This window comes from Hyaena hyaena, unplaced genomic scaffold (genome assembly GCF_003009895.1).
Source record: "Hyaena hyaena isolate Hyena2069 unplaced genomic scaffold, ASM300989v1 scaffold_44, whole genome shotgun sequence".
Taxonomy (NCBI): domain Eukaryota; kingdom Metazoa; phylum Chordata; class Mammalia; order Carnivora; family Hyaenidae; genus Hyaena; species Hyaena hyaena.
In genome coordinates this window covers 2,968,451-2,981,265 of record NW_024080676.1, presented here as the reverse complement: position 1 = coordinate 2,981,265, position 12,815 = coordinate 2,968,451, and the positions used below count along the sequence as shown (strand labels likewise).

The 12,815-nt window shown below is 40.2% G+C and overlaps 1 protein-coding gene across 1 annotated transcript in view; it reads left to right on the top strand.

Moving 5' to 3' along the window:
* LOC120230594 (cytochrome P450 2C21-like) overlaps positions 1 to 11,980 on the top strand; it is a 30,147-nt gene extending 18,167 nt beyond the window's left edge. The window contains 2 exon segments of the mRNA XM_039230221.1: positions 3,014 to 3,155; positions 11,259 to 11,980. Of these exon segments, the coding sequence (XP_039086152.1) occupies positions 3,014 to 3,155; positions 11,259 to 11,440 (324 nt within the window). The 3' untranslated portion in view covers positions 11,441 to 11,980.
* Positions 11,981 to 12,815: the final 835 nt, after the last annotated feature.

Sequence of the window (12,815 nt, the reverse complement as noted above, 5' to 3'; positions counted from 1 at the left end):
TCAGGGTATGTTTTTCTCTTTTTATTTCTTCTTTAACACATTTGTTGTTCAGTAGCATGTTGTTTAATCTTCACAAGTCTGAATTTTTCAATTTTGTTCATGTTTCTAGATTCGTATCATTGTAGTCAGAAAATATGCTTGATACAATTTTAATCTTTGCCATTTATCAATGCTTACTTTGTGCCCTAACATATTATCTTTCCTGAAGAATATTCCACATGTGCTTGAGAAGGACATGTACTCTGTTGCTTTTGGATGGACTGTTCTGTGTCTGTTAAACACACACTCATATATTCATATGCTTTGAACCTCTTACTTGATAAATCTGACAACTAGTGTACTATGGGGTATGTTTCTATGGATTATTTTTTTCTTTAATTTTGGGTTACGTTTCCTTCTTTTCACATGTTTAATAATTTATTATATGCTTAATGTTTTGAATGATGCCCTGTGGGAAGTCTGGATTATGCTGTCTTCCTTTAAAGAGCATTGGCATTTATTTTGGCAGGCAGCTAAATTACGACAGATGCTTTTCAGTCTGTGAGGTTTACTATATTTCTTTCATTCTGGATTAGTTTCAGTTCTGAATTTAGTCTTTGTGCATGGCCTTTAGTCTGATATGACTTCCTTAGTCCAATGATTTAGAAGTTTGGGGTCACCTTAGCATCTGAGGTGCTAAGAAAGTTCTCTCCATCCTAGCTGGGTTGGAATCTCAATTCCTCTATCACTGCACAACATCTGTTATTCATCTGCAGTTCTCAAGCAGTCGTACTCTGATAGGCTTTCATGGAGTTTCCTATGTATGTGCCTCCCAACCCATAATCATGGTCTCACAGAGTCTTATGATGTCACAGGTCTTATATACCTTTGAGATCTTCTCTATTTGTAGATTCTTCTTGTCCTGTATCCTTTTTCATGAATTCTAGATGCCAAATTTTTATCTCTCTTTATCACTTGAGATAGCTCAAGTGCTATCAGTGTCACATATAGACAGAGTGCTAGCTCAAAAAGAGAAGCACTTTGCTTGACCTTCACCTCCCTGAACTCTAGGAGTAAAGTGTTGTCAGGCAGAAATCCAGTGTGATTGTAGAGTCTACCTAATTTCTCTTTAGTGAAGTATTATAATCCTGGATTGCCTCTTGTTCAGCGCCAGAGAGCTATTTCTTCATATATTTTTTTTCTGGATTTATATTTGTGTTAGTTGTGAGGACAACTCCAAAGCATTTATTCTGTTATAGTCTGAAGTGGATGGTACCATTAGCCAGGAGAAGTGTTTTGTAACTAACTTTATATGGAAGCCTATTCTAGGGCTGACCATACTGTCTGTACTTCATACTCAGGCCATGTCTCTAAGTCTATCCAAGGGCAGAAAATGAATCACAACAGTAACTGGTCTATGGGGAAGACGTTCAGTAAAGACTGAAACATCAGTTTCATTTATCTACATGGAAATGTAGTCTATGCATTTGATCCATGACCTTTCATTCAATGTGAACTATATCATGTATTTGGAAAGGCCATACAGTACACCAGAAAGCATCCAGACAGATCAGGATTTGCATTTTGTCTCTGCTATGTAATAAATGTATGACCTTAAGACCCCAAGATTTTGAATGAAGTCATTATCATAATAGTAACAGATTTCTCTCTCTCTTTTTTAAATGTTTATTTTTTTTTTAATGTTTTATTTCAGAGAGAGAGAAAGACAGCATGAACAGGGGAGGGTCAGAGAGAGAGGGAGATACAGAATCTGAAACAGCCTCCAAGCTCTGAGCTAGTTGTCAGCACAGAGCCCGACGCGGGGCTCAAACCCACAAACCATGAGATCATGACCTGAGCCAAAGTCAGGCACTTAACTGACTGAGCCACCCAGGCACCCCTTCTCTCTCTTTTTAAATTTTATTTATTTAATAAATAAATATATATATATATTTAATATTTATTTATTTAAGCGTATTTATTTGAGAGCAAGAGAGAGCATACAAGTGGGAGACAGGAAGAGGAGGAAAGAGAGAATCCCAACCAGGCTCTGCACTGTCGGCACATAGGTTGATGTGGGGCTCAAACTTACGAACCGTGAGATCATGACCTGAGCCAAAATCAAGAGTCAGATGCTTAACCAACTGAGCCATCCAGGCAGCCCATCAAATTTCTCTTTATTGAGCATTTTAGCATGTGGTAATCTTTGTGCAAGAGTATTTCATGTATTATCTCATTTTACATTTACAGTGAACTAGTGCAGATGTACAATTTACATTTTACTAGTAATGAAAATGAGGCATGGGATGTCAAACAACTAATCTACGATCACAGAGCTTAATTTAATAGAAAGATTCAATTGATTTTGAAAACTAACCTCCAGGTTGTTGTGTTACACTGTATCTATTAGTTTAAGAACACCCTACTAGGAAGCAGAAATACTCTCTCATTTCTACAATAATATGCAACAATGCAATTGAAAGAGCATAGCAGGAGGAGGGAATACTTACCCATTTGTTATCTTTAAAAAAATTTTTTTAAAGTAAGGTTTATGCCCAAAGTGGGAACCCACGACCCTGAAACCAAGAGTCACACTCTTTACCAGCTGAGCTACCCAGGTGCCCCTAAGTTTGTCATCTTGATGGGAAGATGAAGGGCTTTCAAGAATATGGCCACTCAAGTAGAGTTTTGAAGACCTCATACTTGGTTCCAAAGAGAATGAGCTAGATTTTCAGTGGCATCAGCACCTTGAGACAATACTGCAATCCATTTGTCAACAATGCACTCTAGGGAGCTCCCTTAATTTTCTGAAAACCAAGTGCTAGTGTCAGGCTACAAAATTTGAAGCCAGTTAACAGTGTCTTGGACTGCCATTACATGATTTAAAACCTCTTAGGGTTGGTCATTAGTTTGTTCTGTGACATGGAGTAAATAAATTATTTTTGTGCCTCAGTCTCCTCATCTACAAAACAAAAGGATTTTAAGCTCCATGGCCTTCATCATAATCCAGTTTATCTGTTTCTCTTTATATTAGGGCACAACCATATTAACATCTCTGACTTCTGTCCTGCATGATGACAAAGAGTTTCCCAACCCAGATCAGTTTGATCCCAGCCACTTCCTGGATGAAAGTGGCAACTTTAAGAAGAGTGACTACTTCCTGGCTTTTTCAGCAGGCAAGCAAACTTCGTTTTTATCTATGCATTGGGGGTCAGTGAGACGAAGCAGGCTTTGCACAGAGGCTCTTCTGGACCGGACAAATTGTCATTTGTATGAGACTAGAGCCATCACTCCCAAAGCCCAGGTTATTTCTTGTTTAATTGGAGTCTGCCCTCACTGAGTTTGGCATCAGGACCCACCACTGAGATTCCTAAAAAGGGGCAGGGGCAGAGGGTAGAACAGATAGAGGCTAATGGAAATTTGAGTATCTTCCTTCAGTTTGTCCTGGGAAGAAACAGGTGGCATGCTCAAAATGGCTAATTAAAGAGAATGCAATGATGAGACTATTTTCAGAGGGTGGGTAGGAATAAGGTAAATAAGATATTATAAAGTACTCAGGGACTGGCATCAGCGGGAAGAGGTTACCATCCTAAGTTGGAAGGGATGAGGGAAGGAGGGCATCACTGTTAGGAAAGAAAGGGCGGATGCCTCAACTGGAGATGTGTCTATAGTAAAGCAGCACAACCACTGCCTGAACTATAGCCTGGCAGGCTAGGATTGAGGAATAAATACTCTGACTTTTTCAATATCTAATGCTCTGAATTTATTCAGAACCCAGAAGGGAATTAACTTCTCGGTTTATGCACCCATAGAAATCAGCTTGCTGAACACAGAGTAGGCATAAAAGACAAACACAAAATAGAGCTGGAAGGAAGGAGAAATGGAGAATTTTCAAAACACTTCAAAGGGAAGACAGGAGGGTAATAGGCCTTTGCTATGGAAGTAATTGAAAGAGACAAAACTAGGAGATGTGCTTCTGATTGAGTATCTAAGAAAATTATGTGCAATGCCCAGAGATGATCTTAAAGCCAGATACTGCTGTATCACTCCTTACCTTTCTTCCTATATTTTGGGCCCATTACTGCATAATGAGACTCCTTGAGATTTCTGTTCAAGTCACAGGGCTTGGAGACCTGCTTTGCCCTGCCACTGTGGGTGTCATTACAAGATCTGAGGCCTTAACCTTAAGAGCTTATGTTCCAGTATGTGAGATAGGTTAATAATTATAATTTAATCTGAAACATGCTGTTTTAGAAGCATTAACTAGTGTGATAGAAAACAGATAAAGAAGTGAGTTATGTACTCTGAGGACATCAGAGAACTTTGCATAAAAGAAATGATATCTGAGCTGGATCTAGAATGATGTAGAAAATATCAGCAGGCAGAGTAGAATGGAAGCTATTTCAGCTGAAGGAATAACTGGAATCTAGACAGCCTTTGGAATCGCCAGTCTGGGAATTAGTGATTAGTTATTATGCTTGTGGCTGATTTGCAATATTTCTTTTCTTCCCCACCCTCGTGGCTCAGGATGACATAAATACCTTATTTTGCCTGATCATCTTTGGAATTTCCAGATCTCTGTGGATTCTCTGCACATGTGAAATTAAATTTGATTTTCTTCTGTTTATTTGTCTCATGTCAATTTGATTCTTAGTCCAGCTAAGAGGACCTTGAGAGGGACTGGAAATTCCTGCTCCCCACCAGACAATTGGTGTCAGCAGGACACCTTAACTCGCTGGACACTGCTTGCCCCACACACTGCTATAGCCAAGAGCTCCTTTGGACAGCTGGCAGAAGGTAGGATTTCTTAGCATGTCAGTGTCTGAGAGTCTCTATCTGAAGAGTCTGATGATGACAGTCCTTTTTCTCTCTTTCTAAATTTAGATTAACAGGTTCCTTGGGCTTAGTGACTCTTGCTGAGTTTGGTAGGATACTCTTTGGTAACTGACCTATTTCCCCCCAGAGATGGTCTTTGTTTTCCTTTGTGTCTTTTATGTCATTTGTCATACAAACTTTGCTTTATGTTAATGGGTGTATGAAGTCAAGGCTGTTGCTAACAGACCTCTCGGAAGCCAAAGCTGCAAAACTGGTGGACACGGGTTGAACACTTAAAAGAAGTTAGAACTAAGGTTCCTGGCTGGCTCAGTCATTGGAGTTTGTGACGTGATCTCGGGGTTGTGGGTTTGAATCCCATGTTAGGTGTGGCTCTTGCTTAAAAAATAAATTTTTTTAAAAGAGAATGAGAGAGAGAGCATCCCAAGTAGGCTCCTCACTGTCAGTGTAGAGCCTGATGTGGGGCTCGAACTCACAAACCCACCATAAGATCATGACCTGAGCCAAAGTCAGATGCTTTGACTGAGCACCCAACTGAGCCACCCAGGTGCCCCCACAAATAAAATATATTTAAAAAAAAAGTCTCCTGTGATAGGATAAGTTGGTCACAGAACAGGTTGGATTGATAATAGATCACCTCCTAGCCTCAAGAAAAAGGCACTCTGTAAAATAACACACAATTCCCAACCCTGCGGTGCATCCTACAGGTATTAATGTGGCTCCAAGCCCCCCAACACTTAGCTAAAGCTGTGAATGTGCATATATACAAGATAGGATTTTTCCTTTTGTCTTGTTCTTTGTCCTAAGAGCTTGACTTTGTGACCAGTGAGAATATTCTCTTTGGTCTCCACCATCTGGAGGAGGCACTTAACAGTGCCTTGGTGGCCAAATAGAATGGGGCTCCAAGTCTTTCTCTGGCCATGACAGTTCTTCAGGGTATTTGTCATGAGAGGTCCCAGCCCACAAGCTGTCATCTCAACCTTTGTTTCCTGCTTGTGCCAGGAAGTCCCATTACAGGAGTGCCTGCCTGGTATCACAGATTAGCAGATATGTGATGGAGGCACCTCACTTTCACAGTGAACTATAATACCAGTATTTTTAGACTGGCAAATTTAAGAATACATTTTGTAACTTAGAAACATATACTTCATCATAGTACAGTCTTTCAGTAAAGGACAAACCAGGTTTACTAACAGACCCAAATTTAACTGTAGTTTCTCTGTAATATGACAAAAGTAGAGGGATGCCTGGGTGACTCAGTCAGTAAAGTGACTGGCTCTTGATTTTGGCTCAGGTTGTAATCCCATGGTTCGTGGGATCAAGCCCTGCATTGGGCTCTGCGCTGACATTGCAGAGCCTGTTGATTCTCTTTCTCTCTCTGTCCCTCCCTTGCTCACTCTCCCTCAGAATAAATCAACAAACATTAAAAAAAAGACAAAAGTAGATAAACCTATGTTCAGTACTTATGTTTCATTATTTTATCTTATTTGGAAATGATCTAGATATTCAATGAATTTAACTTAGCCAAAGTTTAAAAATTCAGGTTACTGAAGATTTGGTATCTATTTAAAAGCTTACCTACAAACCTTTTAATCTTATTTACATCTATTTATTTTTATTGTTTTTTGGGAGAGTGTAAGCAGGGGAGGGGAGAGGGGAACAGAGGATCTGAAGTGGGTTCTGTGCTGACAAGCTGACAAGCAGTGAGCCCAATGTGGGGCTCAAACTAATGAACTGTGAGATCATGACCTGAAGTTGGACACTCAACTGACAGAGACACCAGGCACCCCTACATCTATTTAATTTACTTGTTCTGAACAGTTATATTTAGACTAGTCACAAAATTTTATAAGGCATTGGACAAAGTCAACCATTATTTTAAGGTTTTTTTCTTGACAAATTTTGTAAGCTATAATGTGGACTTATTTGACTTTTAGTAAACACAGGCAGAATAAAAGTTTTATATTTAATCCTGATAACTCTGAAGACATGGCTATTTTAATTAAACAATTTTTTTTTTTGAGAGTGCATGCGAGCAGGAGAGAGGGAAAGAGAGAATCCATGCTGAGCATGGAGCCCAATGTGGAGCCTGATCCCATGATGCTGTGGATCATGACCTGAGCTGAAATCAAGAGTCAGAGGCTCAACCAACTGAGCCGCCCATGTTCTAAACCAACAACTTTAAATTAGCTTTGATATTGAATATTTTCAGGGTGCCTAGGTGACTCAGCATCCAACTTTGGCTCAGGTCGTGATCTCACGGCTTATGAGTTCGAGCCCCACATCAGACTCTGTGCTGACAGCTCAGAGCCTGGAGCCTGCTTTGAATTCTGTGTGTCTCTCTCTCAAAAATGAATAAACATTAAAAAATATTTTCTGTGGGGCGCCTGGGTGGCTTAGTCGGTTAAGCGTCTGACTTTCGCTTAGGTCATGATCTCGCGGTTCGTGGGTTCGAGCCCCGCGTCGGGCTCTGTGCTGACTGCCAGCTCAGAGCCTGGAGCCTGTTTCAGCCTCTGTGTCTCCCTCTCTCTCTGACCCTCCCCTGCTCACGCTGTCTCTCTCTCTCTCCTAAAAATAAATAAAACATTAAAAAATTAAAAAAAAAAATTTTCTGAGATCACATTAACTTGAAAATTATTTAGGTTAGCTTCTATCTGAGTTTTAGAATGCCCAATCCTTAAAGTACTTGCCTTCAAGCCAACTAAATGGAGCCTTTTTACAAATTTATTTTTTAAATGTCTGTTTATTCATTTTGAGAGAGAGGGAGAGAATGCATGCATGAGTGGGAGAGGGGAAGAGAAAAAGGGAGAGAGAGAATCCCAAGCAGGCTCCAAGTTCAACACAGAGCCCAATATGGGGCTCCAGCTCATGGCTGAGATCATGACCTGAGCCACTATCAAGAGTCTGATCCTGGGGTCTGGGTGGCTCAGTCAGTGAAGCATGAACTCTTGATCTCAGGTCATGATCTCATGGTTTGTGGGGAGAAGCCCTGAGTAGGCACTGTGCTGACAGCGCAGAGCCTGCTTGGGATTCTCTCGCTGCCTCTCAGCCTCCCACTCTCTTAAAATAAATAAACTTTAAAAAAGAAAAAAAGTCAAATACTCAACCTGAGCCACTCAGGTGCCCCTGAAGTTTGTATTTAAAAGAAAGACTTTTACATCTTCGAGATGATAAGCATAGAAAATTTATATCACAAAAGCACAGAGAAAAGTATCCATGTTTTTTTCCAAGTCTGAACAGAAGAGGCATTTTAGCAGTTTGTATTTGGAAAGGCCTCTTCCCCTACGACTGTCACCCTACCCCACCTCTTGCTTTTTTTTTCTTTCAGTCTCAGGTGATTGTGGGCTGTGTTCAAAGACATTAGATTTATAATTTCAAGGGACAGAGAAGGTAAAAAAAATTTTTTTTCTCTTGTTTCAGGGTAATTGCTCTTTAAAATTTACTTTCTTTTCAGTACTCAGCAATACTCTTCCAAATCGTAATCTTTTATCGTATCTATAAACATTTTGAGAGAAATAGACCAGGTTTGAGGATTGGTAAAGAGAGGTAAGCTTTGAATTCTTTCTAGAGTTGCATCTCTGGTTTTGTAGAGCTTTGAAAGAAGAGTTGCTTCTAAGTCCTCAAAGGACTGGCCCCCTTTTTAAACTAAATTTCCTTTTTTTTTTAAATACCTTTTTTATTTTTATTATTTTTTTAATGTTTTATTTATTTCTGAGAGAGAGAGGCAGTGTGCGCAGGGTAGGGTCAGAGAGAGAGGGAGATATAGAATCCAAAACAGGCTCCAGGCTCTGAGCTAGCTGTCAGCGCAGAGCCCGATGCGGGGCTCAAACCCACAAACTGTGAGATCATGACCTAAGCCGAAGTTGGACCTCAACTGACTGAGCCACCCAGGTGCCCCTAAATTTGCTTTTTTATATCAGGCAGATTTTTTTATTGAAATGGGAATCAAAAGATTCATGGCTTTGTAAAGTCTGTATGAAGCATTTTAACAAAAGCCTTCTTTCTGGTTGTACAGTTTAATCTGGGCTTCTATCAGTCCCTAAATATTGCCCTTTCCCTGATCATTTATAGGAGGGCCTAGGAGAAATTTTGGTCACGTTTCCTCCCTGAAGAGAGGGTTTCTCTCTGAACGGAGGGTTGTGACTAGTGATTAATCTTTTTAATTTCTCTGTAAATTTGGTAGGGTCGTTTGAACGTAGAGGTTAAAAGGGCTTTATAATTTAAAAGCTTTGCTGCTGTCCAGGGGACACAAATTCGTTTGCCTTGGGGGTCTAGGATACAACAGCCAAGTACATTGCATAGGAATGCCTGAAGCTGTCATAAACTGCCCTGGAAGGTAGAAGCAAAGGGAGCCTTACTGCTTTTGTTAAATTCCTTTCCTGGCTTTCAGCAATTACTTGAGGAGCCTGTAAAATTTGAACCTAGAGATGAAGTTGGAGTGCTCTCTGTAAATCTTATAGGGAAAGGGAAGTTAAAATAGGCAGATAAGGCTGTATTTATGTTGAATGTGGATATTTATTTTAAGTTTAGTTTCTCTTCTTTCATCTTCCGAAGGGAGTCCCTGAGGCTAGCTGTTAAACTAACTTTAAAATCTTTTTCTTCTTTTTTCAAACATTAGCTAAGTTAAAGGATCCATCATCTGGCTATTGATAAATAGGATCTGTTATGAGCAACTCAAACCAATAAGCCTTTTAATGCCTTAACCAAAGATACAAGAGGCGTCCAGAGAAAGGGCATAGATGACACAGCCCTCATGATCCAAAGTTTACTCCCATAATTAAAGAAAACAGAGGCCCTCATTGCTGGTCTCCAACGAAATCTTGAGATGCCTCTAGTCACAGACAATAATCTGTGACATCAGGCATGTGCTCCTATAATGAGAGTTTCCAGCACTAACAAGAAATGAAGGTTGAGAATATAAAGGCTCCTATGGGCTGGGACAAACACCCTGGAAATCTGGCATGACCAAACAGAGAGACTCATATCCCCCTTTTTTTCAACTGGCTATTAAGGTGCACCCGGATAGGTGTATCCTCCAGATGGTAGAGAGCAAACAGCATATTCTTACTGCTCACAAAGCCAAGCTCTTAGGAGCTTGTTCTATGAACAAGACAAAAGGAAAAATCCTATCTGGTTTTTCTTTCAGCTAAATCTTGGGTCTCTTGGAGCCACACTCATTCCTAAGAGGAATGTGACACTGGGTTGGGGATTGTGTGCTGTTTTCCAGTGTATCTCATTGCACAGCTGTTTCCTTGAGGTTGGCAGGTGACCAAATATTAACCTAACCTGCTCCGTGACCAACTTATCCTATCATAGGAGACTTCTTAAGGTGGCCAGTGCTCTAATAGCTTTTAAGTGTTCGACCTGCACCCACCAGTTGTGCAACTTTGTTTTCCAAGATGTCCTTTAGCAACAGCTTCTAAACAGGTGCCAGTCTGATGAGAATCATGAACTCATCAGCCTGTGGGACTGGCTCAAACAGCAGGTTTATAGGGCCTATGCTTGCTTTCTACCCTATGCTAATTCCTTTTTAGGACAAACAGTGTAAAATAAACAAAGGAAAACAAAGACCATCTCTGGTTAATTTACCAAGAGTTGCTAAACCCAAGGACCTAGTTCTCCAAGTATTTTCTCCTGCTAATCTCAATTTAAAAAGAGAGGAGGACTCTCACCATTCTTGCTCCATCAGACTCTTCAGATTTCAGGAGACTAACATGGTAGGAAATCTTACCTTCTGCCAGCTATAGGTCAGATGTCCCAAAGATCTCCCAGCCACAGCTGTGTTTATGACAAGCAGCATCCAGTTGTGACAGTGTGTTACAGTGGACTGCCAAAGATGCCAGGTGTCCGGGATGAGTAATTTTCCTCTACCTTTCAAGGTCCTTCCCAGCTAGACTAAAAGAGAAATAGACAGATTAAGAGAAAATCAGATTGTTTCACAGGTATGAGGAATCCACAGACATGAAATTTCAAATACAGTCAGGCAACATGAGGCTCCTATGACATCCTGAGTTAAGGCGAGAGGAAGGGGTCTGGGGATTCACAGGAGAGGAAGACCATTAGCAGGAATGTGAAAGCTGTTTCAAAAACAAAGGTTGCTCTTTAATGCAGAGAAGTTTCTTAGGTAAAGAAGAATCTCTGTTAATTGCTCTCTTCTTGGTATAAGCTGGCAGTTGAGGGAGAAGTAAGGAGCTTTCCTTGAATCTGCTGGGTTTTGCTTGCTTTTAACTAAAAATAATTTTTATGCTAAAGTGGTCCATCTTGTGGTGACCTGCCCTTGCCTTTACACATGCACACAGAAATATGTACTGAGGAAATGAAGGTAACCAGTTTTCGGTGTAGGTAAAAGAAGGCATAGTTTAATTAGTCTGTTAATATATTTATTTTCTTCCTTGTGTGCTGACTCAGGAAAAGGAATTAAATGAATATTAACGTGTCATTTTTAGGAAAAAGAGCTTGTGTTGGAGAAGGCCTGGCCCGCATGGAGCTGTTTTTACTACTGACCAACATTTTACAACATTTTACATTGAAATCTCTGGTTGATCCAAAGGACATTGACACTGCCCCAGTTGTCAATGGGTTGGGTGCCCCACCAACTGCATATGAGCTGTGTTTCATTCCAGTCTGAAGAAAGGGCAGGCTGCCAGATTGCCGAGCGATGCTCTCTGGGCTCATCTGCACAAGCCAGATGCTTTCTGTCCTGTGTGTTAGCTGTTGTTCACCTCCAGGAATGACATTCCTGACCCCATCTCTTCTAATTTTCCTCATCCTTTAAGATTCAGTTCAGATTTTCCCACATGGAACAAAAACTCTGTTAACAGTTTCTTACAAAATTCTTTTTGTAATACAACGCTGAGATCTTAAGCTGTAGCTCATCTGCAGTGTATATCAAATGTAAGAGACCTTATTAATGTCATATTTTCTTCTGTTAAAAATTATCCTGTGAGTTAAAAATGTTTTTCAAATATATAAAATTTACTTACCTCTTACTCCAGTTAGTTCTCCAGGGGAATATGCTCTTGATAGTTTGGTATGTACAATTTCTGTTTTTTTCCAATGGTTATTAAAACAAAATTTCGGGGGGGGGGCATGTGGATGGCTTAGTTGATTAATGCATCCCACTTGATTTCAGCTCAGGCTGTGATCTGACAGTCATGAGATTGAGCCCCATGTTGGGCTCCGTGCTGAGCTTAAAGCCTTCTCTCTCTCCCTCTGCCCCTTGCCTGCTTGTGCTCACTCTCTCGAAATAAACATTAAAAAAAATAATAATTGTGTGTGATGCATGTTTGTGTATGTGTATGTATATGTAGGTATATACATGCAGGGAGAAAACTGGAGAAGATCATTCTAGCCAGAGGCAATAACATAAGGTAAAACTTGAATTTGCTGCTCTGTCCATGGATGCCCTTCTTGTTTTCCCCCACTGGTTAAACACACGAATGGTGGGGCACCTGGGTGACTTAGTCGGTTAAGCGTCCAACTTTCGCTTAGGTCATGATCTCGCGGCTCGTGGGTTCGAGCCCCGCGTCGGGCTCTGTGCTGACTGCCAGCCCAGAGCCTGGAGCCTGTTTCAGAGTCTGTGACTCCCTCTCTCTCTCTGACCCTCCCCTGCTCACGCTGTCTCTCTCTCCTAGAAATAAATAAAACAAAACAAAAAAAAAAACACGCATGGAGACACACACATACATGGACATACTAAGGCAAAGAAGGGGGAATATAATGTGTATATATGGTTATATTTGAATATACATATCAGAAATATGAGTTTTTATGTATGTGTATATATACAGATATTTAGGGATAATATACCTATGATTTGATTTGGTGATACTTATATATTTTTACAAGTCATATAAATAGAATACCCTGTTGCATAGCTATAATAATTTTTTAAAATATCTCCTTATTCAAGGGTATTTTTGAATTTTTGTTACTATAAAAATGCTGCTATATGTGTTTGCCTTTCATTATTCAGGAATAAATGTGAAGTGATTGCACATATA